Source organism: Protopterus annectens, chromosome 13.part0 (genome assembly GCF_019279795.1).
Source record: "Protopterus annectens isolate FY-2018-M chromosome 13.part0, PAN1.0, whole genome shotgun sequence".
Taxonomy (NCBI): Eukaryota; Metazoa; Chordata; order Ceratodontiformes; family Protopteridae; genus Protopterus; species Protopterus annectens.
Window position 1 is genome coordinate 694,969,221 of NC_056747.1, and position 25,483 is coordinate 694,994,703.

General features: G+C 42.1%; 1 protein-coding gene across 2 annotated transcripts in view; it reads right to left on the reverse strand.

Annotated features, from left to right (window-relative positions):
• Window positions 1-14,010, reverse strand: part of SMG6 (SMG6 nonsense mediated mRNA decay factor) — a 3,859,488-nt gene extending 3,845,478 nt beyond the window's left edge. The window contains exons 1-2 of one of the 2 annotated variants that reach the window (XM_044054377.1): window positions 13,849-14,010; window positions 121-1,996 (exon numbers count right to left, since the gene is read on the reverse strand). In XM_044054377.1, the coding sequence (XP_043910312.1) occupies window positions 121-1,991 (1,871 nt within the window). In that variant the 5' untranslated portion in view covers window positions 1,992-1,996; window positions 13,849-14,010. Of the gene's footprint in view, window positions 1-120; window positions 1,997-13,121; window positions 13,217-13,848 lie in introns of those variants that run through there. The other variant, XM_044054376.1, reaches the window with a different exon arrangement.
• Window positions 14,011-25,483: the final 11,473 nt, after the last annotated feature.

Here is a 25,483-nt window from a genome sequence, read left to right on the forward strand (position 1 = left end):
CAAGGCTTCTGCTCATTAGAAAACTATAGCCCTAATACTACATGATTAGAAAAAAATACAACAAAATGGAACAATATCTATTTCAAAAATTTTAAGAAACTATACGAAAAGTGTTAATACCTGAGTTGGCCCATTTTTTCTAATCCTTCTGGACTTATCCGATCCCTGGAAAGCAAGTTGCCAAGTTGCACTTCTTGGTTATCAGCCATACGCATCAGCCTGTTTAGTTCTTGCTGATGCAAGCTTCTGAAGTGCTGTTCCATTTCCTCAGGATAGATAGCAGTGCCATGAAACACAGGAGGTAAAAATGAGGATTGGAGAGCAGAGAATCCAGTGCAATATGTTGGTGGATACAAGTTATTACTGGAATTCATCTGATATTGCATGGAATATGAGCCATACGGATACTGAGCAGTGGGTACTGCAGACCTTGGATAACAATATGGGTTATCTGAATTCTGGAATTTATAGTAAGCACCTTCTTGAAAAGAGAGACAATGATGTAAGGTCTCTCCTGTGGTGGCTGGTCCGACTTCATCATCAGTGTCCAAAAAATGCAACTGTGGGCTTTGATTTTTTAAAGCAGGCTTCTGATCTGGGTTATTGGGATCCCAAAGCCTGCGGGTAGCACCTCCTCGACCTCTGCTTCTGCCACTTCTGCTACTAGCTTGCAGCTGGCAGCCAACATGAGTCAACTCTGGTGAAGAAGAAACTTTGCCACTGATGTCTGTATTTACAGGAAGAATCAGAATACCCCTTCCTTTTACATGAAGGTCATCATCTTTACTATCCTTGTCTTTTGCTTGACTTCTTGTGTTGAATTTGTTACCTGTAGAAGAAACTCTACAATCTGCTCGGTCAGACTTGCTTTTTCGACCTTTTACCTCCAGGCTCTTTTTTGTGATTCCCACTGCTTTTGCTGCAGTATCATTGAAAAATGTGACTCGAAGACCACCTCGGCTTTCTTTTGCCGCACTCTTCTTTTCTACTTTTTCAGTGTCAAGTTTCAAGACATGCCTTTTGTCCAAAAGTTTCTTCTCTGGACTTTTCATTAAGAAAGAAGTATTCCACTCCACAGTTTCATCATCAAAGGAATCAGTAGAGGATGTAGACACTTGTTTCTGAGTACGCATTCTCTCTTTACGATCACTAGTAACTTTTGCTTTCTCTTTCCGAGATGGCACCTTATCATCATCTTCTTCAGCTTGTCCCGCTCCTTCTGTACTATTATTGCTCCCAGTAGAACTAGTGCTGCAGGTCCTATGACGACTTCTACGCTTGTCAGACCATGAGTATCTTTTGCAGGAACCAGAAGGCTTATCGTCTTCTACTGGCTTCCAGGGATCACTGAATTTAATGTTCTCTAAATCGTCAGTATATCCTTCTTCCGTTTTCTTGTTTCTCTTGTCTCTAGTATTTTTTGTATTCAAAAGCACATGCATATTTCCTGGGTCTCTAACATTCTGGTCACTTCTCTGCTTTCCCCTGTTGATATCCAAAGACCTATCATCACCACCATCAAGACCACCCCCTTTGATTTTCAAATGCTCAGTTCTCTTGATTAGTTCTTCATCAGATGGACTGATCTGAATTTCTTTGCTCAACACCTGCTGTCGTCTGCCAGGCTGATAGATCTGACGATCTGGTTTCCGAACCTTCTTTATCTGCTTAACATTGCCAGTTTCCTGTACAGCTGATTTGGAACTACTATTCTGGCAGCTTTGACTGCTATTTATACCAGCATCTTCACCTTTTTCTAACAGTTTACTAGTACTCTGAGTATTATCACTGTCAATCTGATGACTTCCATTGTTCTGGAAAAAGTCATTGTCTCCAGCATGATCATCTCTGGAGTCCTCAGATCGGTTTTCCTCACTTCCTGAAGTTCCCTGTTTTACCAGTTTTGGTTTACTTCTCAGGCGAGACACCCCTGGCTTGTATATTTCAATATCTGGCCGTCTGTTGTCTTTACGTACTCTAGGTTCCTTCATACTGTCTGCAAAGATTAAAATGAAAATAAATGAAACTGTCACTTAACTGGGCAACTTTACAAAGAAAAAAAATCTTTCAAACAAAGAAAGTATATCCAGTGTGAGACAGAATCCCAGTTCCAAAAATCAGGCAATGCACGTCTACTAAGATCCACTCTATTTTACTAGATCTAAGCAAGAGACCCCAATACTCTATATGCATTACTTCCCAAATTTCTCTTATTCTGAAATCCTCAAATGTTCAAGACAACATAATATGATTATATAGACATGACAGAAAGTTTCAGACTGCATCTTTTACACATATTACTTTTCCAATAAAAAATCAGGATGCAAGTGTAAAACTGGTCATTAGCTGTAATAAACACAAGCATTGTTGCTTTGTCTGTGTTGGAGGAAAGTCTTCTAGCTTATCAGTGGGAGTGGTAAGCACTAGGTAGCCTGTCTACCACAAGAGGAGAGGTTCTTGGCCCAGAAATTGTAGTCTATTGACCATTTAGACAGTTGATCCATCTCTTTCAACTTTCTGGTTTAAAAGACCACATCTGTGCTTGTTTCCCATCTTTCCTGTACCTAACCTACTGGGTAGCACTAGAAAGCCTTAGACTGATACAAGCCTTCTAGCTTAGGAGAGAGACTTTGGAGTGATTAAGTATCAGGTTTTCTGTACTTTCTTGCTGTACTTAACTGTTTTCCACCAAAACACAGATTTTCCAGCGCTTATTGTGATTTAAAAGCTTGTTTTTTTCACATATTGTACTTATTTGACTGCCTACACTTTTAAAAAGTTGTTTAAATAATTTAACTGTTGTAGGCTACACACTAAAGTGCGATAGCCTTTTCTGATAGTTTGTAGTCGTTTAAAGCTGTTTTAAGTGTATTTTTTTTTACTGTTTTCGCCTTATCTTTTCAGAAAAAAAAATTCCTTGTTTCCCGCCTTTCTAAGCTAGTATAGTCCAGTTTTCAGGCTAGTGCTGAATTCAGGGCTGTAATACTAGTTAGTGAGTGGCCCATACCTTACTTGGATAGAAGGAAGTTACTCTATTCACCTGTGAGAGATGGGAGCTTTGAGCAACCTATCTGTCCCCAAAGGAGTGGTTCCAGCCCAGAAGTTACTAGCTTATTGGCCATTTTGGGCTAATTTCTCTTTCATTTCCCTACTATAAAAACCACGTTTGCACGGTTTTGCGCACCAGGCAGTGTCGGTTAGCTATGGTTAAATTATTCCTGGCTCCACTAAGTCTCCTCAGCCCAGCACTTGCTCAGACCTAATAGTAAGCACTAATATACCCTGACACTGACTGCCCAAGCAGGGCAAGGCTCTTTATTCACCCCTCACCAACTAAGTGACTAAGCAGCTCACCCTACTATTCAGGCATGACCAAAGGGCAACTTGAGGTGCACTCTCCAGTCCAGCTGCTGAATCTGGGTATCCTGAGGCAATGTTACAACTGCCTCATGTACACAGACAACCCTCTCCTCCTACCACAAAACACTAACATATGCGAGAGATGCAATTATACAGCCAAACTGGAAGCTAAGCTGTCTCCACCCAAGACTGGAACAGACAGTCAAGAGAAGGTTAACACTTGCACCACAACTCCAGCCGCACACAGACCTACTAAAACAGCACTGGCAAAAAATACACATAAATACACAAAATCATACTCGGAGGCTCTAAATAAAAACCTGCAAAAGCATCAGAGACTTCCAAAGCAGACACTCAAACAACCTGCACTTCCTGTCACAAACCAGACAACACATAAAACACAAAATCAGTGTGCCGCACAATCACAGCCCTTAAGGCGAAATAACATACCCGACACACTAGTAATAGGTGACCCTACAGTCAGGCACACTGACGTCCCACTCACTAGGCTGGACAAAGAAGGTTACTGTTAGCTGCCTGTCAGGAGCCAGAATCCGCCACATAACACAAGCACTCAGGTAACTCCAGAACAAGTACAAATATGACTCTGTCATTGTTCATGTTGGTGCAAATGACCTGAGACGTACCTCCCCGGACTACATGAAGAGAGACATGGAAGAACTCTCTGATCATGTAGCCCAGGCTGGTATGACCCTGAGTAGCATCCTGCCCTCACCATGAAAGATACCTCAGTATAAAGAAAAAATGATCAATTTCAACAATTGGCTAAGCTTCTGGTATCATTCAAAGGGGATCCAGTGTATGTCAGCCTGGGACAATATGCTTGACAAGCCACATTGCTTCGCAAGAGACGGCTTGCACCCGTCACCCCTAGGCTTTCGAATACTGGCCAAGGCTCTTGCTGCCCCCATAGTGCCTTTTTCAGGCAAGGCTCAAAAGTCAAACCCACTTCCATAAACAGCACAATTAACAAAAAACTGAGGGTTATGCTACTCAACGCCAGTAGTTTAAATCTCAAAATGCATACACTCGAAGCGCTCCTCAGTATGAAGAACGTCGACATCTGTGCAGTAACTGAAACCTGGTTCAAGGCTCCAGAGAGCACCCCAAAACTACTGGGCTACAACTCATGCCACACGTTTCGGCCACAGAACACGTACCAAAACACAAAAAGGAGGGGGCATATCCATATTCATCAAGGATACCTACACCTCCAGGTTAGTGGCGCAGCATGATACCTCTGAGATCATCCATGTGCAACTAACATCAGGCAAATCTGCAATGCAAATTGTGGCCTGCTACAGATCACCTCCATGACCCAGGACCACCACTCCACCTTTCTGGAGACACTGAAAAACATGAAGGTCCTACCAAACACCCTGATACTGGGCAATTTCAATTACCCTACCATTCACTGGGAAAACTACTCAAGTACAAATTGCCAGGCCCAGCACTTCCTGGAATTCATCAACTCAAATGCTCTGGATCAGCTGGTAAACTCCCCTACCAGAGGTGAAAACATATTGGACCTGGTCATCACCGACATGGGTTACAGGTGTTCCACACCGGAGGTCAACCCGTCACTGGTTAGATCAGACCATAAACTAATCACTCTGGATGTCCACACCCCACCACCACCCCCAACTAAGGAAACCACAGTAAAAAACTTTTCTAAAGCAAACTTCACCTTACTTAAGACAGAGGTGGTAAGTTTCACAGTCCCCACGCTAAAGGATAACGCTGCCCAAGATGCAGAAACCTTTACAAATGCACTCTGAGCACCTACAGGGATGCATGGATCGTGCCATCCCTAGCAAAACCAAGACTCACTCCTCTAAGAGAAGGAAACCAGTTTGGTGGACCCCTGCAATAAACAGTCTATACAATAGGAGGAGGAAACTAGTTCAGAAAAAAAGCAAATCCCAAGAAGGAAAGACATCCATGATCAGCATCAGTAAGAAACTAAGGTCCCTCGTGAAATCATCCAAGGCTAACTTCGAAAGAAAAATAGCCAAGGATTCAAAAGATAACCACAAAGCCTTCTTTAGCTATGTTAAGAATCTAAGTGGCAACTCACAGATATGCACTGAACTAGTGCAAAATAGCACAAAATATACTGAACCTACTGATACTGCCAACATCCTGGCAGACAGATTAAGTGCAAACTTCACCACCCCCCCCCTCACCTCTAAAAGGGCCCACAACAACACCGGAAAAGTGTAGTGTCTCAAAAATCACAGATGCACAGGTGAAAACAGCCCTTTCAAAAGCCAAGAACACAGCGTCAGTGGGACCAGATGATGTTCCAGGCTGCGTCTTGCACGAACTACAGAACGAACTAACCCCCCACCTAAACACGCTGTTCAACCTCAGCCTCTACACAGGCTACATGCCCATAGAATGGCGCACAGCAACGGTTATTCCTCTAAACAAAGGCGGGGCCACAACTGACCTTGGTAACTATCACCCCATAAGCTTGACTAGCCTGGTCTGCAAGGCTATGGAGCGCATCATCATGGAACTCATTAACAAAGACATTGGGAACCTCCAAACACTTGACCTGACCCAGTTCGGCTTTAAGGGCAGATCATGCCTACTAAACCTGGTTGACTTCTTCGAGACAGTCACCAAGGCCATAGACGAGGGAAAGGTGGTTCACACAGCCTACCTTGACCTCGCCAAGGCTTTCGACACCATTCCCCACTCGAGTACTACAGAAAAACTCACCAGCCTGAACATAAACCCCTACGTCACGAGATGGGTTGCCAACTGGCTTACAGACAGAACTCCCATAGTAAGAATAGCGGGCTCCAGGTCTGACTGTAAACCAGTCTCAAGTGGTCCACAAGGCTCAGTCCTGGGACCCCTACTGTTCGGCATATACTTCTCAGAAGTACAGGCAAACACAGGAGGACTATGGCTAACCAAGTTCGCCTATTACTGCAAACTGGGAGCCATAATTGACTCTCCGGCTGACACGGACATCCTCCAAAAGGGCCTTACTGAGACAGACGCCTGGTGTCAAAGTCATGGCCTCAAGCTAAATGCCAAAAAATGCATAGTCATCCCATTTGGGAAAAACAAAACACCCAAGAATTACCACATAGGTGGCAGCCCCCTTAATACAAAAGAGGTAATAAGAGATCTGAGGACCCAGGTAGATAGTAATCTCTCTCTTGACAATCATATTGCCAAAGTAGTTAGGAAATCCTTCTATGTGGCCCATCTAATTAATAAAGGGTTTGCATCCAGAAATAAAGAGGTTACAGTGCCCCTCTACTTATCACTCATTAGACCCATCATAGAGATGTACCTCACAAGACACTTCCAACAGCTGGAAAGACCACAAAAGTATCTCACCAAGAGGATTACTGGTCTCAAACATATGTCCTATGCAGCCCAACTGAAAAAACTCCGGCTGTACTCAGTGGCATATCGCTTACTCAGGTAATCTCTGCCTGACTTACAAAGCCATGTCCAACTTAGAATTGATGGACATGCTCCACCTAAAGAAATCCAAGTCACTGCGAGCCACACACTCTAGTGAGCTAAACCTCACCACAACAATAAACAGAACATGCTGGAGGGATAGATTCCTGTCACAGGGACTCCCCATGCTTTGGAACAAAATTCCAAATTACATCAGGCAGAGCCTCTCACTAACACTCTTCAAGAGAAACCTTGACAAGTAGATAGGTAACAGAAAATATACCCCTGGGATCACTTCATTGGCTCTGCTTGACAGAGGATCAGTTAATTAATCAATGGGGTGGCGAAAGCCAACACACTCTGGCTAGGCTTATAAATGCCCTCGGGCAGATAGATAGGCTGTCTCACAAAGAAAAAAAATATTACATGACTAAAAATCCCTGTTACTAAGATTTCTACTGCAGCTTTAAAACTTGGAAGTTTACACTTCGAAAAACAAGCATTTTGTGACACGTACATTAATTACCATGTTACAATTTCTTCTCAACAAAACAGGTCAGATACTGAAAGACTGCAGTTCCTAATCATCAGCATGGATACCAAAAGTATAGACTCTGCTGGCATTTGTCTTATAAAGAACTGCACATACCATAGTACAACGGTACTAAGAAGCCAGCTATCTGGACCACTGGAAATATTAGAAAGTCGGTAGATTTTTGCTTTCTAGCAATGCTGACTGGTGGTTGTAGTGTAAAACCCTCTCAGAATCTCAAACAATGCATGTTCTGATTCATCAAATAAAATCTGCCCCAATCAGCTGATGACAGACCACAGTAACTACCTGCCTAACAGTGACTCTGTGCACCTAAAAACTTACCTGTTTATTAACACATTTCTTATAAAGCCTTTAGCAAACACTCTTAACTATACAAAGTCCCTTAGATCTGTGATGAACTTTCTGTAGCTTACCCACATTCTTCATTACTCCTCATTATTCCATGCTCTAAACTTAGTGTTGAAAAGGCTTTTTTTTCTCCCCAGAATTCACTTCCATAACCTATAAAAGCTTAATTTGATCCACTCAGTTTCAAAAGAACTTTTAACACTAAAGGCAAACCATCCAACACCTGCTACAATCCCTATTCTCCAAAACAATTTCAAAGCATACAAAGGTTTCTGATACAGGAACTAGCAATAATGCTGCTTCCGACGCAAATTCATTATTTTTCTTTATACACTAAGACTGTTTAAACTGTTTGAAAATTACAAATAATGGATGAAGTTAATTTACCCAATTACCAAAAACACAGCCCAACCTGCATTGTGGAATACTACTGTGCATGTGGTTTTATTACTTCCCTCAATAATCTACATGGTTTGGTTTGCCATACTACATTAATTTTATGGGAACACTTTATCTCAAAATACTGAAATACCAAATTTCAGAATCCCGAGATCTTAAAGCCGAAAGTTCTAAATACCGAAACCCCAGAAGCGCGAATTTCAAAATCCTGACATTCAGAAATGTTGAAGTAGCGCTTCTGGTGTTGCAGTGTTTGAATGGAAGTTCAGGTAAGTATGTATGTTTAAGGGTGTTGGTTAGGGGCTTTAGTGTGTGTTGCGACTGTGATGTGCGTGCAAGGGGAATGTAGGTGTGTGGTGGTGTTTTCGTGTGTTTGTCTGTGTAGTGCGACCCTGGAGTTGGTGTATTTAAGTAAGGGGGGGTGTGGGGAGCTGCCCCCACATGGGGGTACAAGCGGGCTTGCCCTCCTGCTTGTATGTAGTGTAGGTTTGTGTGTGGTGGGGGAAGGTGTGTGTTTGTGTGTGGTGTCTGGTTAGTGTAGGATTCACGATTTCAAAATTTGCACTTTTGGGATTTCGGTATTTAGACTTTATGGTCTCGAAATTCTGAGATTTGGTATTTCAGGATTATAAAGTGAATATATATATATATATATATATTTTGTTTTTGTGGGGGGGGGTCATTACATTAATACTGAACATGTATGAAATGTTGTGCCTGCTTTCTGCTGAAAACTGCTTACAGCATGGCTACTGCTAAATAATACAGTTTTGTAAAAGCTGCAACTAGTCACAGAAACAAGCTACTTCCCTACAGAACCAACTAGGTAGAAATACAACCCATCCTTCCTGAATGCATAACAGTTATTAGTTACCAAATGACACCATATACATGGAGTGGGTCATCCAGGCAGTTTGTACCAAACTTAAAACTGCCAAGGAATATTACTCCTCCCTATACTCCCTTGTGGATAACTTCCATTATTGGCTCTCACAACACTTAAGATGTCCCATCAGATATGGCTTAAACCAAAATAGCCAAAAGTATTACAGCAGGGCATTTTTCCCCAAAATGACATGAATATCTGAAACTGTTTTTAGATATTATTAATGTAATGGTAAAGCACTTTCAACAGCTTACTCTACCAACCCTGACACACACAGTAGCTAATTTTTTGCGTGAAGAATATTTAATGTTGTTTCTGTATAATGATCATTGCTTGTAAACAATGTCTAAGAAGACAGGTAATAAACCAATACACAAGAACATTGTAATAAATAATCATTAAGCAGCCCTTTTGATATATGAACTCTTGGAGAGCTGCAGTCTTGCCACCTCACAGTTTATTCTACCATTAGCAATACAATGAGCAAAATATGCAGCTTTCAGGAGGTGACTGAACTTTCATTCTTATATGCTAGAATACAGCATGCACTCTGCTCCATCTCTCAATTTGATTCTGGGAACATATTTCAGATGGACATCAAGAGACTACCTAAACCTGCTCAGGTCACAGTTCCAGATTATAAAACTAGGCACTCTAAAGCCAACACCATTTTTCAAAAAAAATCGGTGTCTACATAAAGTACAGAAATAAATGTCTATCAATTCGACCAATGTAATTATATGGGTGCACACTTTCTAAACTTTTCAAAAACATTTGACAGAGATAACCACATTACCAAGTACTACATTGGCTGTAGGATGATCTTCATATTTTCTTCAGTGCTTTGTCAATTATGTGCAACCACAATGCTTAATCTTTTCAGCTAGAGTAATTCATCTATGGTAATTTCCAACAATCAAGACAAGTATGTTCTAAGTTTAAAATACTAAGTGCCATCTTCACTTAAGTGAACTTAATTAGTACTGCGTTTATTTTCTACCACATTTGCATGACATTATGCTTACTATTCAAGTTTCTCTCAGTTTTTCTATTCTCACCAATCCGTTCTTCTCATACTATTATTTCCCCTGTTCTCACTTCTTCACTTTTTAGACCCACTAAAATACAAGGTTTCTTTACATAATTATGTATTCTAAAACAAGAGTAAAATAAGTATAGTTCAATGTTGTGACAGTAACTGGTTGCACCATACCCATAGGTCATGAATTCTGAATTCCTTTTTTCCTGTACCTTTTAGTTTCTGTCTCTGCTAACTATGAAGTCCCCCCCCCCCCACCACTGATCTTAAATCCATTTTTACACTCACTACTGGGGAGCCATCATGTAAGGATGACAGTCTACCAGAAAGGTTATCATCACACCACAGAGGCAATTTGTGTCCTCACAAGCATCCTGGTGATAAGGGTGTTTCTAAATAAGGGACTAAGCGCCTCTCACAGTGAATGACATGGGCACCTCTGACAATAAGGGGTGTCTTACACCGTGTGTGTGTGTGCACTTCCACCCGCACAAAAAGGGTTACTGTCACTGAATTAGGATCACCATGACCACACGCACAGTCCTAGCCTTCTGGTGCTGTGCAAGGCTCTACCTGCATGGTGGAGATGAGCACCACTCCCACCCCAATACCATCACCAAACTCAAAGCTTTACCCCTCTATACCACTGAGACAGGCCAATCAATTTTAAGAATATGTCACAGTCTCATTTGTTAGATATTTTGTATGCATTTTTTCACATCTTCAGTTTACTTTATAATCTATAAAATGATCCTCAGGAGTTCTTCTCACAGGCTTCTTCTACAAATGAACTCTACTCAGATGGTATTCCCCAGTTTTCAAATGCAAACACTTGAATATAGACCCCCTTCCAAATCATGAATCCCACAACACCGAACATTAGAATGCCAAGACGAAAATAACGAAGATTTACAATCCCAAATTGCCGATTTTTCTCAGGGCAAGTAAGCACTTGCCCAGCATGTGGAAACACGCCCTTTCCCCCACTGTAGTGCGATCACAGAGTTGGTATAAATCGTTAGGGGGGTGTGGGGGGGCATAGCTCCCCACCTACGTGTTTTTTACATAACTTGGTGCGTTTACTTTACATGTTGGGCAAGTGTTTACTTACCCTGAGAAAAATCAGCCATTCGGGATTGTGAGTTTTTGTTTCAGTATTCTGTGGTTCGGTGTTGTGGGTTTCATGATTTGAAATTAGATCTGTGAATTTACAACATACGTAAAACAGTCTGTTCAAAACTGTTTGTAAATCTCACATACCAGTTCACAGTAACAGATAAGACAAGACGCATCAAAAAAAAAAACTCATCAGCAGTTTGACCAACAGGTCAGTACAAATTTCAATGCTTGTGGCGTCTCCTATTTCACTGTTTTCATCTATGCCTACTACTTTATCAGCATCGATTGCTCCCGATTGGGAGTGGAATAAGTAATTACTCCCTTATTTTCCAAACTTATGACATTCAAGCCAAAATGGCAATTAAATTATACGTGTTAAGGACTGCTATGCTCTCTGTCCTTTGCTAATTATGATTATGCTTAAATTTTTACAACTGCTATACAAAAAACATTACATGTACCGAATATCACATGTGCATTATGTCATAAGTGACAAATTCAACTATAACCTGTCAGTGCTATGGTACAAAACTCCTGTCTATAAGTTTGTCTTGTCTGGGCTGTCAGCGAAAGCATAGGTTAATGCACAGATGATTTCTTGAAAAAAGCAGCACACATGATTGATGGTATAAAACATCAGTTTATTAAGAACGCGAGTGCAGATTACTGTAGTGTTTGCAAAGTTCACAACCTTAATGTTTGAGCTGCAATCTGAGACACTTAAACTTAAGGTCTGGGGCTAGGATGCATAGGGAATGTCAAACTGTCACAGTACACCCATAACAAACTATGTCTGTATCTTGTGCATTTTCATCAGAAACATTTTCATATAATTAATTTTCAACTGTGTTCGGCTATATAGCCTTGATAAAGTTGCATTTCACAATGTAATTTTTGACAACATAGCCAAGACCCTCTCTTAAAAAGTACTTCCAATGACACATTCAAAGATTTTCTCATCAATATGTACTTTGATCTATGATCTGTCAAACCTATCCAAATTATCCTTTTACTAGGTCAGTCGCTCAATTAAGCCTTTTACCAAGCAATGCAAATTATCCTGCTAACTCAAAAGATGTACCTAAATAGCTATACAAGGAAGAAAGGCTAGGTTATATTTCAGTCCACAAAAGCATAAAATACAGATCATCATTCTGGCTAACGGACCACTGTTGTCACCGACACTTTCATTCTGTTCACTGGCCTATTGACAGTCTTAACAGTGACACCACCACATAAAATTAAGCTAAATAGCTAAACACATTAAGGGTAGCATACGCCCCAAACTTTAGGGCACATTCGTACATAGTTCAACCACTCCGGGACACTTTCAAAAGTATGAGTACTATTAACTTGAAATATTGATAGAATAGGAGAACGTGAATGATTACACATTTTCTGAAGTAAAAGAAGTCTATTAAATATTTCACCACATTTTCTCCAAAGGTCACCAGTTTTAGGAAGGAAAGAACTAACATTTATGTCAAAATCGGGGGCATCCCTGAAAATCAGGGACAAATAAGAAGTGTGCATACATATCTAAAACAGCAAGTGAAACTACAACTCAATTACCGATCGTACAAAACAAACACGGGAAACAGTACGTTACCACAGAACTCCTACACCCACTTTCTCTTGAGGTTCTACTCCCCATATTTTCCAATGAACCGCCTTCAAGTGTCTACATTCCATGTGGGCATGCATTACTACAGCAACCACCTGTTCAAAATATTTTGATGAGATGTTTCAGTGAGCTGTAAGCAAACTTTTTCAAACTAGACTACCTACTTTTCAGATTATAATGTATGCCTCTATATAACACTACTGAAATTAAGTTACATCCTCGTTAACATAGCAACAGCAAGCACCTCTACTACTCTCTAGCAACCACTAACATCTTGGCACTTCTACACCACTTTCTTCTTCCTCTGATAACATGTTCCCATTCATTTCTTCCGCCTTACCTCGAGAACTGCCACCAGTATGACTGTCCTCTAGGTTAACGGACAATGAAAACAACCTAAGTTGGGACTCTGAAATAAGAACTCTTTCCAACTCCTCCGCCATCTTTACGCCGCGCAGAAAAAAACAATTCTACAGATTACAGCTGAACCAATTGCAAAATGACCACTCCCTCAAGTTACGGTAGCCCCTGTTAGCCATAAAGAAAGCAAAGGCAAGCGCTAGACAACTCCTGAACTTACAACTTTTTAGCAAACTATGAAGCGCCATTAAGCAGCAACAGCAACTTTAAATCTCGCTCACATAATCTATAAAACTAACGTTTGTTATTGGGACTGACCCAAAAAAAAAACAATTCCGGACAGGAGCAAAAGGCATCTTTTAAATAAATTAGATAATTAACATTTAGAAATGTACTTATAAAAGAGCCACTCCTCTCAGCTGTCCCCGATGTTTAGTTAATATCAGTGATCCGTGCCACTCACAGACTCCAAATGGCACATATTACGATACTTGTTACACAGTACGTTACTTTCTTAGCCTGCTGTTACTTTTACTATCTTTTCTTATTCTGTCAATATTCTTAATGCCTCTTGCTTGCTTGATTTCGTTGTTTACAATTTTGCACAGAACTTTTGCTAACTTAAGCAGATGTTCATAGATGCTGGTGTTAAGAAACAGTTGACGTATTCATTTGTACGTTTGTATTGCCTCGGCCAATCTGCTTACCTATAGAAGTGGTGTAAACCCCTTCGTCTGAATGTATTCATCTGCTTTTTAAGTGATTGCATTTAACTAACACCACTGCTAAATTTCATACCTCTCGGTGCAAGAAATCTGTACAAAGCCAGAAAGAAAGGGGGGGTGGGGGACAAAGCCCCCAAAATAGGGACAAAATGTAAATACTGCTCCTACAAACTTAGAAAGTTGCTAGAATAACAGGTTATGTATTCTGTATCTTCTGAAGGAAATAAAATCTGAACCTCAACTGCCCCCACTAATCCTATTTTTATTTTAACCTATCCCACCCACTCTCAACTATCATCCAATCTAAGCTCTTCCCTTCACTACCCCTCCCCTTGCACTCATACTAATTAAATAAATCTCACTTTCCCCATTCCCTCCCACTTCACAGCGCTACCTACCTACTACAAATCTTCATGCATTCAAACTACCTTAACTCTTACCATGCTCCCTTTACTGTTGCTAACCCTCTGTACTCACTTTACCCTTCTACTACTCTTAACTCCTTTGTACTATGCCAGCTCCTATACCTACACCTCCAGGTTAGTGGCGCAGCATGATACCTCTGAGATCATCCATGTGCAACTAACATCAGGCAAATCTGCAATGCAAATTGTGGCCTGCTACAGATCACCCTCCATTACCCAGGACCACCACTCTGCCTTTCTGGAGACACTGGAAAACATAAAGGTCCTACCAAACACCCTGATATTGGGCAAATTCAATTACCCTACCATTATAGTTTCATAGTTTCATAGTATAGTACTAGGCTATCTGCCCTAGGGCATTTATAAGCCTAGCCAAAGTGTATGTGGCTTTCGCCACCCCATGTAATGATACAAAAGTGTACAATTTAAATTAAATTTAGTTTACAGTGCCTCTATCTAGCAATGACACAGAGATGACCCCCGGGGTAAACCTACGATCACCCATCCATTCGTCCAGATTTCTCTTGAATAGAGTCAGTGAGGGGCTCTGCCTAACATGGACAGGTATCCTGTTCCAGAGTGCGGGAAGCCTCTGGGTTATGAATCTGTCCCTCCAGTGTGTCCTATTCATATTTGTGCTGAGGTTTAGATCTTTAGCTCTCGTGGCTCTGATGGATTTGTATTTTTTGAGGTGGAGCATGTCCATTAATTCTGAATTGGACGTGGCCTTGTACGTAAGGCACAGATCACCTCTGAGCAGGTGGTATGCTACTGAATAGAGCTGGAGTTTTTTCAGTCTGGCAGCATATGACATATGCTGGAGACCCTTGATCCTCTTGGTAAGGTACTTTTGGGGTCTCTCCAGCTGCTGCAGGTGCCGGGTGAGGTACATACCAAATGGGGCATTGTACTCAATCATAGGCCTGATAAGGGAGGAATATAAGGGTACAATGACATCCTTTGATCTGGATGTGAATCCCTTCGTGATAAGGTGGGCAAGGTAGAAGGTCTTTCTAACCACTTTGGCGAGGTGGGTGTCAAATGAGAGGTCACTGTCAACATGGGTCCCCAGGTCTCTGATTACTTTTTCCATACTTAATGGATTACCACCTATGTGGTAATTTGTGGATACATTTTTTGGCATTTAGTTTAAGGCCATGACTCTGGCACCAGTCGTCTGTTTCTGTGAGGCCCTTCTGGAGGATGCATGTGTCAGCTGGTGTGTCGACTATGGCGCCTAGTTTGCAGTCGTCTGCGAACTTTGTCAGCCACAACCCCCCCTATATTTGCCTGCACATCTGAGAAATAAATGCCGAACAAGAGGGGTCCCAAGACAGAGCCCTGTGGGACTCCACTTGTGACTGGCTTAGAGTCTGACAAAGCTCCAGCTATTCTGACTTTGTGGGTTCTGTCCTTTAGCCAGTTTGCAACCCATCTTGTGACAAACGGGTTTACATTTAAGCTGTTGAGCTTGTCTATGATGCCTGAGTGGGGTATTGTGTCGAAGGCTTTTGCTAGATCCAGGTAGGCTGTATGAACTGCTTTGCCTTCATCGATGGCTCTAGTGACTGCTTCAAAAAAGTCCACCAGGTTTAAAAGACAGGATCTGCCTTTTACAAAGCCGAACTGGGTAGGGTCAATTGTCTGTAGGTCCCCGATGTCTTTGTTTATGAGTTCCATAATGATCCTTTCCATAGCTTTGCAGACCAGGCTGGTCAAGCTTATGGGGCGGTAGTTTCCAGGGTCTGTAGAGGTGCCACCTTTGTGGAGTGGGACCACTGTAGCTGTACGCCAGTGTTCAGGGACGTATCCTGTAGCAAGGCTAAGATTAAACAGCGTTCTTATGTGCGGGTATAGCTCCTCTAGGAGTTCACATAGCACGCAACCCGGGACACCGTCAGGTCCCATGGATGCTGTATTTTTAGCTTTGCTGAGGGCAGCTCTCACCTGGACATCTGAGATTTCAGGGAGGTTGCATTCAGTTGAGATATTTATTTCGTCTTTTGGGGGAGAGGGAGGGGAGAAATTTGCACTGAACCTGTCTGCCAGTATGTTGGCAATATCTGTGGGTTCAGTGTATTTTTTGCAATTATGAACTAACTCTGCGCATATCTGAGGGTTTCCGCCCAGGTTTCTAACATAACTGAAGAAGGCCTTGTGATTATCTTTAGTGTCCTTAGCGATTTTTCTCTCGAAGTTGGCCTTTGATTATTTTATTAGCGAACGTAGCTTTTGCTAGTGCTGATCAGGGATGCCTTTCCTTTATGGGATTTTGCTCTGTCTTGCAGTAGCTTCCTTCTCTTGTTATAAAGTTTGTTTATGGCTGGGGTCCGCCAGATAGGATGCCTGCCTTTGGTGGAAAGGGTCTTGGTTTTATTTGGGATTGCATGATCCATGCATTCTTGGAGATGCCCATAGAAAGCATTTGTGAAGGATTCAGCAGTGTGGGATGTGGTTTCCACTGGCCCAGGGGGCTTGAAGGATACCATTTCAGTCCTAAAGAGTGTAAAGTCGGCTGTGGTCTTTTGTGCTGGGGGTGGAGGTGGGATATGAATATCTAGGGTTATTAGTTTATGGTCTGATCTCACTAGTGAGGGGTATACTTCCGGTGTTGAGCATTTTGTCCCCATGTTTGTGATGATCAGGTCAAGTATATTATTTCCCCTTGTGGGGGAGGTGACTAGTTGTTCCATCGCATTTGAGTTGATGAATTCCAGGGACCTTTGGGCTAGGGTGTTGGGGCTTGAGTAATGCACCCAGTCTATGTTTGGGTAGTTGAAGTCTCCCAATATGATGGTATTTGGTGAGACATTCATATCCTCCAGTGTCTTCAGGAAGGCTGAATGGAGTTCCTGAGATTGCGAGGGTGGTCTGTAGCATGCTACAAGTTGTATAGCAGTTTTGCCTATGGTTAGTTGCACATGGATGGTCTCCGATGCTTCATGCATTGCTACTAACCTGGAGGTGTGGATGTCTTTAATGAATATGGACACTCCCCCTCCTTTTGTGGTTCGGCCCAGGTTTTGGGGCCGAAATGCATGATATGAGGTATAACCTGGTAGGGCTGGGGTTCTCTCAGGAGCCTTGAACCAGGTTTCAGATACTGCACAGACATCGATGCTCTCCATACTGAGGAGTGCTTCGAGAGCCTGCATCTTGAGATTTAAACTTCTGGCATTGAGCAGCATTACCCTTAGTTTTTTTCCTTTATTGTTTTCTAAGGTGGTGGGTTTGTCTTTTGAGCCTTGATTAAAAAAAGCACTATGGGGGTGGCAACAGCCTTAGCCAATATCCGGAAGCCCAGTGGTGACAGGTGCAAGCCATCCCTTGCGAAGCAGCGTGGCTTGCCCAGCATGTCATCCCAAGCAGACAGACATTGGATCCCCCTAGAATGACACCAGTAATTGAGCCAATTATTAAAGCTGATCATCTTGTCTTTGTATTGTGGCATCATTCTTGGTGAGGGCAAGATGCTGCTCAGGGTCAGGGTCATACCGGCCTGGGCTACATAATCAGAGAGCTCCTCTATGTCTCTTTTCATGTAGTCCAAGGAGGTACATCTCAGGTCATTCACATCGGCATGGACAATGACGGAGTCATATTTGTACTTGCTTTGGAGTGACCTGAGTGCTTGTGTTATGTGGCGGATCCTAGCTCCTGACAGGCAGCTCACCATTACCCTCTCTTTGTTCAGCCTGGTAAGCAGGACGTCAGTGTGTCTGACTATAGAGTCACCTATTACTAGTGTATCAGGCATGGTGTTTCACCTTAAGGGCTGTGATTGTTTGGCACACTGACTTTGTGTACTATGTGTTGCATGTGCAGAGTTTTGAGGTGGTGTTTTCTTGGATGTCTGCTTTGGGAGCCTCTTTTGTTTTGGTAAGTTTTTTATTAGAGCCTCCAAGTATGTCTTTGTGTTATTATGTGTTTGGTTTGCAGTTGTGGTTGGTTTATGTGAGACTGGGTTTGTTGTGTGTGTGGTTACCTTCTCCTCCTGTCTGGTCTTGCTAGTCCTGTGTTGAGAGAGTTCAGCCTCCAGTGTGGCTATATAGTTGCATCTCTCACATGTGTTTGTGTTTGTTGGGAGGAGGAGAGGGTTGTCTGTGTACATGAGACAATTGTAACATTGTCTCAGGATTCCCAGATTAACCAGCTGAACTGGAGAGGATGTCAGTAATATACCACTCGACATGCCAGAATAGTATAAGGGGGTGATGTGTAACTGGGTCAGAGAGAGGACTTTGAAGGGAAGTGGGTATTAGCACAGGTTGTAGGTGGATGTAGTGCTTACGTTAGTTTAAGGATGCTTCACTTAAAGAAAGGTTTTAGGAGCAAGTGCTAGGCTTATGATAAAGCGAATAGACTGATTTTGTTGAAAGTAGAGCTTTCTTAAGGGAAAAACTGAAGTGCAGACTTGGCGGAGCCAGGAATAGTTTAAGCCTGTTTAACCGGTGCTGCGCTATGCTCACAATCGCGCAAAGCCACGCAAACGCGGATTTTAAACAGGGAACTTCAAAAGAGTTGGAAATGGTCCAAAACGACCAATTGCTATAAGCTCTTGTGCTGAGGTCACTCCTTCAGGGACAGATAGGCTGCTCAAGGCTCCCCACTCCCACTGGTGAGCAAAGAAACTTCCTTCTATCCAAGTAAGGCAATGGACAACACAGGAACTACACCACAGTCCAGAATACAGCAAAGCCTGTATACTGGTCTAAACTAGTCGAGAAAGGCGGGAAAACAAGGATATATATTTTTTTTGTTTGTTTTTTAGGTTAGAAAGTACACAGAAATGCAGGAAAAACAGTAATAAATCACTTACACAGGCTAGTTTACTTTAGTGGGTAGCCTCAACAGTTAAATTTAACAACAAACTTTCGACCAAATGTAACTTTAAGTGCAGATAATGTACAATGCAAAAAACAGGTAATAAAGCAGTTTAAACTTGTTCAAAGTAAGAAAAGGAAGGCCTCTCAGGTAAAAACAGCAAAAAAATACTTAGATCAGGAAAGTAGTCACTTTTCTCAGTTCTCTGCTGCTAGCACCACTCTGCAGGACCACGAGGAGCTGTTTCTGAGTAGTATAGCCAGAAAAAATGCTCAGGGGCGGATATTAAACAGGGAACTTCAAAAGAGCTGGAAATGGTCCAAAACGACCAATTACTACAAGCTCTTGTGCTGAGGTCACTCCTTCAGGGACAGATAGGCTGCTCAAGGCTCCCCACGCCCACTGGTGAGCAAAGAAACTTCCTTCTATCCAAGTAAGGCAATGGACAACACATGAACTACACCACAGTCCAGAATACAGCAAAGCCTGTATACTGGTCTAAACTAGTCGAGAAAGGCGGGAAAACAAGGATTTTTTTTGTTTGTTTTTTAGGTTAGAAAGTACGCAGAAATGTAGGAAAAACAGTAATAAATCACTTACACAGGCTAGCTCACTTTAGTGGGTAGCCTCAACAGTTAAATTTAACAACAAACTTTCGAACAAATGTAACTTTAAGTGCAGATAATGTACAATGTAAAAAACAGGTAATAAAGCAGTTTAAACTTGTTCAAAGTAAGAAAAGGAAGGTCTCTTAGGTAAAAACAGCAAAAAAATACTTAGATCAGGAAAGTAGTCACTTTTCTCAGTTCTCTGCTGCTAGCACCCCTCTGCAGGACCACGAGGACCTGTTTCTGAGTAGTATAGCCAGAAAAAAACGCTCGGGGGCGGATTTTAAACAGGGAACTTCAAAAGAGCTGGAAATTGTCCAAAATGACCAATTACTACAAGCTCGTGTGCTGAGGTCACTCCTTCAGGGACAGATAGGCTGCTCAAGGCTCCCCACTCCCACTGGTGAGCAAAGAAACTTCCTTCTATCCAAGTAAGGCAATGGACAACACAGGAACTACACCACAGTCCAGAATACAGCAAAGCCTGTATACTGGTCTAAACTAGTCGAGAAAGGCGGAAAAACAATGATTTTTTTGGGGTTTTTTTTTTTGTTTTTTAGGTTAGAAAGTACACAGAAATGCAGGAAAAACAGTAATAAATCACTTACACAGGTTAGCTCACTTTAGTGGGTAGCCTCAACAGTTAAATTTAACAACAAACTTTCGACCAAATGTAACTTTAAGTGCAGATAATGTACAATGCAAAAAACAGGTAATAAAGCAGTTTAAACTTGTTCAAAGTAAGAAAAGGAAGGTTTCTCAGGTAAATCCAGCAAAAAAAATACTTAGATCAGAAAAGTAGTCGCTTTTCTCAGTTCTCTGCTGCTAGCATTACTCTGCAGGACCACGAGGAGCTGTTTCTGAGTAGTATAGCCAGAAAAAAACGCTCAGGGACGGATTTTAAACAGGGAACTTCAAAAGAGCTGGAAATGGTCCAAAACGACCAATTACTACAAGCTCTTGTTCTGTGGTCACTCCTTCAGGGACAGATAGGCTGCTCAAGGCTCCCTACTCCCACTGGTGAGCAAAGAAACTTCCTTCTATCCAAGTAAGGCAATGGACAACACAGGAACTACACCACAGTCCAGAATACATCAAAGCCTGTATACTGGTCTAAACTAGTCGAGAAAGGCGGGAAAACAAGGATTTTTTTTTGTTTTTTAGGTTAGAAAGTACACAGAAATGCAGGAAAAACAGTAATAAATCACTTACACAGGCTAGCTCACTTTAGTGGGTAGCCTCAACAGTTAAATTTAACAACAAACTTTTGACCAAATGTAACTTTAAGTGCAGGTAATGTACAATGCAAAAAACAGGTAATAAAGCAGTTTAAACTTGTTCAAAGTAAGAAAAGGAAGGTCTCTTAGGTAAAAACAGCAAAAAAAAAATACTTAGATCAGGAAAGTAGTCGCTTTTCTCAGTTCTCTGCTGCTAGCACCACTCCCCTTAACTGGGAAAACTACTTGAGTACAAACTCCCAGGCTCAGTGCTTCCTGGAATTTATCAACTCAAATGCCCTGGATCAGCTGGTAAACTCCCCTACCAGAGGTGAAAACATATTGGACCTGGTCATCACCAACATGGGCGACAGGTGGTCGACACCAGAGGTCAACTTGTCACTGGTTAGATCAGACCATAAACTAATCACTCTGGATGTCCACACCCCACCACCACCCCCAACCAAGGAAACCACAGTGAAAAACTTTTCTAAAGCAAACTTCACTTTCCTTAAGACATAGGTGGTAAGTTTCACAGCCCCCACGCTAAGGGATAATGCTGCCCAAGATGCAGAATCCTTTACAAATGCACTCTATGACCACCTACAAGGATGCATGGATTGTGCCATCCCTAGCAAAACCAAGACTCACTCCCCTAAGAGAAGGAAACCAGTCTGGTGGACCCCTGTCATAAACAGGTTATACAATAAAAGGAGGAAACTAGTTCAGGAAAAAAAGCAAATTCCAAGAAGGAAAGACATCCATGATCAGTATCAGTAAGAAACTAAGGTCCCTCATAAAATCATCCAAGGCTAACTTTGAAAGAAAAATAGCCAAGGATTCGAAAGATAACCACAAAGCCTTCTTTAGCTATGTCAGGAATCTAAGTGGCATCTCACAGATATGCTCTGAGCTAGTGCAAAATAGCACAAAATATACTGAACCTACTGATATTGCCAACATCCTGGCAAATAGATTCAGTGCAAACTTCACCCCCCTCTCGCCTCCAAAAGGGCCCACAACAATACTGGAAAAGTGTAGTGTCCCGGAAATCACAGACGCACAGGTGAAAACAGCCCTTTCAAAAGCCAAAAACACAGCACCAATGGGACCAGATGGTGTCCCAGGATGCATCTTGCACGGACTATAGAACGAACTAACCCCCCACCTAAACACGCTGTTCAACCTCAGCCTCTCCACAGGCTACGTGCCCATAGAATGGTGCACAGCAACGGTTATTCCGCTCCACAAAGGAGGGGCCACAACTGACCCTGGTAACTATCGCCCCATAAGCCTAACTAGCCCGGTCTGCAAGGCTATGGAGCGCATCATCATGGAATTCATTAACAAAGACATTGGGAACCTCCAAACACTTGACCCACCTCAGTTCGGCTTTGTTAAGGGTAGATCATGCCTACTAAACCTGGTTGACTTCTTTGAGACAGTCACCAAGGCCATAGATGAGGGAAAGGTGGTTCACACAGCCTACCTTGACCTCGCCAAGGCGTTCAACACCATTCCTAACTCAGGTATTATAGAAAAACACACCAGCCTGAACACAAACCCCTACATCACAAGATGGGTTGCCAACTGGCTTACAGACAGAACTCACTCGGTAAGAATAGCAGGCTCCAGGTCCGACTGTAAACCAGTCACAAGTGGTGTCCCACAAGGCTCGGTCTTGGGACCCCTACTGTTCAGCATATACTTCTCAGAAGTACAGGCAAACAGAGGAGGCTATGGCTAACCAAGTTCGCCAATGACTGCAAACTGGGAGCCATAATGGACTTTCCGGCTGACACGGACATCCTCCAAAAAGGTCTTACTGAGACGGACACCTGGTGTCAAAGTCATGGCCTCAAGTTAAATGCCAAAAAATGCATAGTCATCCCGTTTGGGAAAAACAAAACACCCACAAATTACCACATAGACGGCAGCCCCCTTAATACAGAAGAGGTAATAAGAGATCTGGGGACCCAGGTAGACAGTAATCTCTCCTTTGACAATCATATTGCCAAAGTAGTTAGGAAATCCTTCTATGTGGCCCATCTAATTACTAAAGGGTTTGCATCTAGAAATAAAGAGGTTATAGTGCCCCTCTACTCATCAATCATCAGACCCATCATAGAGTACAATGCCCTATTTGGGATGTACCTCACAAGACACTTCCAACAGCTGTAAAGACCACAACAGTACCTCACCAAGAGGATTATTGGTCTCAAACATATGTCCTATGCAGACCGACTGAAAAAACTCCGGCTGTACTCAGTGGCATATCGCTTACTCAGAGGTGATCTCTGCCTGACTTACAAAGCCATGTCCAACTCAGAATTGATGGACATGCTCCACCTAAAGAAATCCAAGTGACTGCGAGCCATGCGCTCTAGTGAGCTAAAGCTTGCCACAACAATAACTAGAACATGCTGGAGGGATAGATTCCTGTCACAGAGACTCCCCATGCTTTGGAACAAAATTCCTATCTACATTAGGCAGAGCCCCTCACTTACACTCTTCAAGAGAAACTTGACGAGTGGATGGGTAACAGAAAATACACCCCTGGGATCACTTCATTGGCTCTGCTTGACAGAGGCTCAGTTAATTAATCAATGGGGTGGCGAAAGCTGACACACTCTGGCTAGGCTTATAAATGCCCTCGAGCAGATAGCCTAGTACCTACCTATGAACTTCAAAACTCAACTTCACACCTACCTCTCTTCTAAATGGAAATGTAACTGCATTCTCCCTCCCTAGATCTCTTATAAGTAAAAGCCCTTTGGAGGTTATCCTACTGTGTTCCTAAGCTCCTTATAGCTTGCTATATCTTATAGGTTCATAGGTTGGTACTGGGCTATCTGCCCAAAGGCATATATTAGCTCAGCCACATTGTGTGGTATTAACCACCCCTTTAGTAGTTCCCCAGACCTTTGTACTAGCAGCTAGTACCCTTGGCCCCTATCTAGTAGTGCTGTTGGTGTGATCCCCAGTGTGAACTTTCTGTTACCCATCCACTCATCAAGGTTCCTCTTGAAGAGTGATAGTGAGGGGCTCTGTCTTATGTAGATCGGGACCCTGTTCCATAGTAAGGGAAGTCTCTGCAAAGGGAATCTATCCCTCCAGCATGTTCTATTCATTGTTGTGTTGAGGTTTCTATCCCTAGAGCTTGTAGCTCAAGTAGATTTGGTTTTGCTAAGATGGAGCATGTTCAACAATTCTGGACTATATCCCATATGATCTCTTGCATCATGTTGTTGTTTGTCTTTTTGGCTTTTCATGGTTAGGGGTCGCCACAATGGAACTCTGGTCTGCTAATGATTGGCAGTCGATTTTTATGGTGCCAAGTTGCCAGCCTTACCCCCAACCTTCAGCGAAGGCATGCTCATTCACGCATGTCTTTCAGAGGCCAATCGACCGCGGGGAGGACATGCAGACTCTTGCATCATGTATATATTGTAAATAGCCTTTGACTGGACTATGTGAATAATTTTGTTAAAAATTAATCTGTATTTTATAATCCATACAATAGTTTTGCTATGGGCAAAACTGCTCATGTCCTGTATTGAATTTAATATGTATTTGTATATGTGCGTGCAAATTTTATGTTACTTGTTATCTCTTCTGTAACCTGCACTACGGAGCTCTTTTCCACTGAAAATGGGCTCTCTGGGCCTAGTGGACTTCCCCGGTAATCAAACTGGAAATAAATAAATAAATTTAGTGACTTCAAGCTTCAATGATTTGGTAGAAAAACACAACTTTTATGAGGAACAGACCAAAAATATGAGTAAAAAATCTGGACATTCTGTGAAAATCTGTACAGTTGAGAGGTGCCACTCAGCATCTTACTTTTTTTAATCCAACACATTTTCTCTCGAAATTAACAGTTTTAGAATGAATTATGAGGGAATAGAGCAAAATGTGTTTTTTTTGTTTGTTTGTTTTTTTTGACCTCGGGAAAATTCTGAGCCAAAACCAGTATCATCCCTTTCATATGCATGACTGTGGTGCACATCCTCGGGCACTGCACAGAGAATACAAAAATTTATATAATTTTTCGGGCACTACACATGCAAGTTTGTGTGTATGTAGATAAACATGACAAATAAAGATTGATTCACAATGCAAGAGTTCATATTAATGAATAAGCCACTTAATACAAGGAAATAAATAAATACGTTTATAAGCAGTGCCGCTAGTTAAAGAAGGGTTTACTTTAGAACCCACAATGCGAACACCACCACAGCATAGCTTCATATAATCCTGCAGTTCTGCACATCTTGTTTTGGTCCAATAGTTAACAGGAGCTCACGCTGTGAACCAGTCAGGGACCACAATGTGTTTTAACAGGATAGTCATCAGCTGGAGTTATGGCGAAGCAGTTATTTGTCGTTCTCCAGTCGCAATTAGGCAATGGGCTTTTATCTCCCATCGAAAGTCTTAGCCCAGAGTGCCGATTACCACTCGGCACTACAGGTGGCTTTTCAAGTTATTAAACCTATAGTTTTTTTTCTGTAAAGCCGTGTTATAGCTTGTAAAAAAGAGTAGT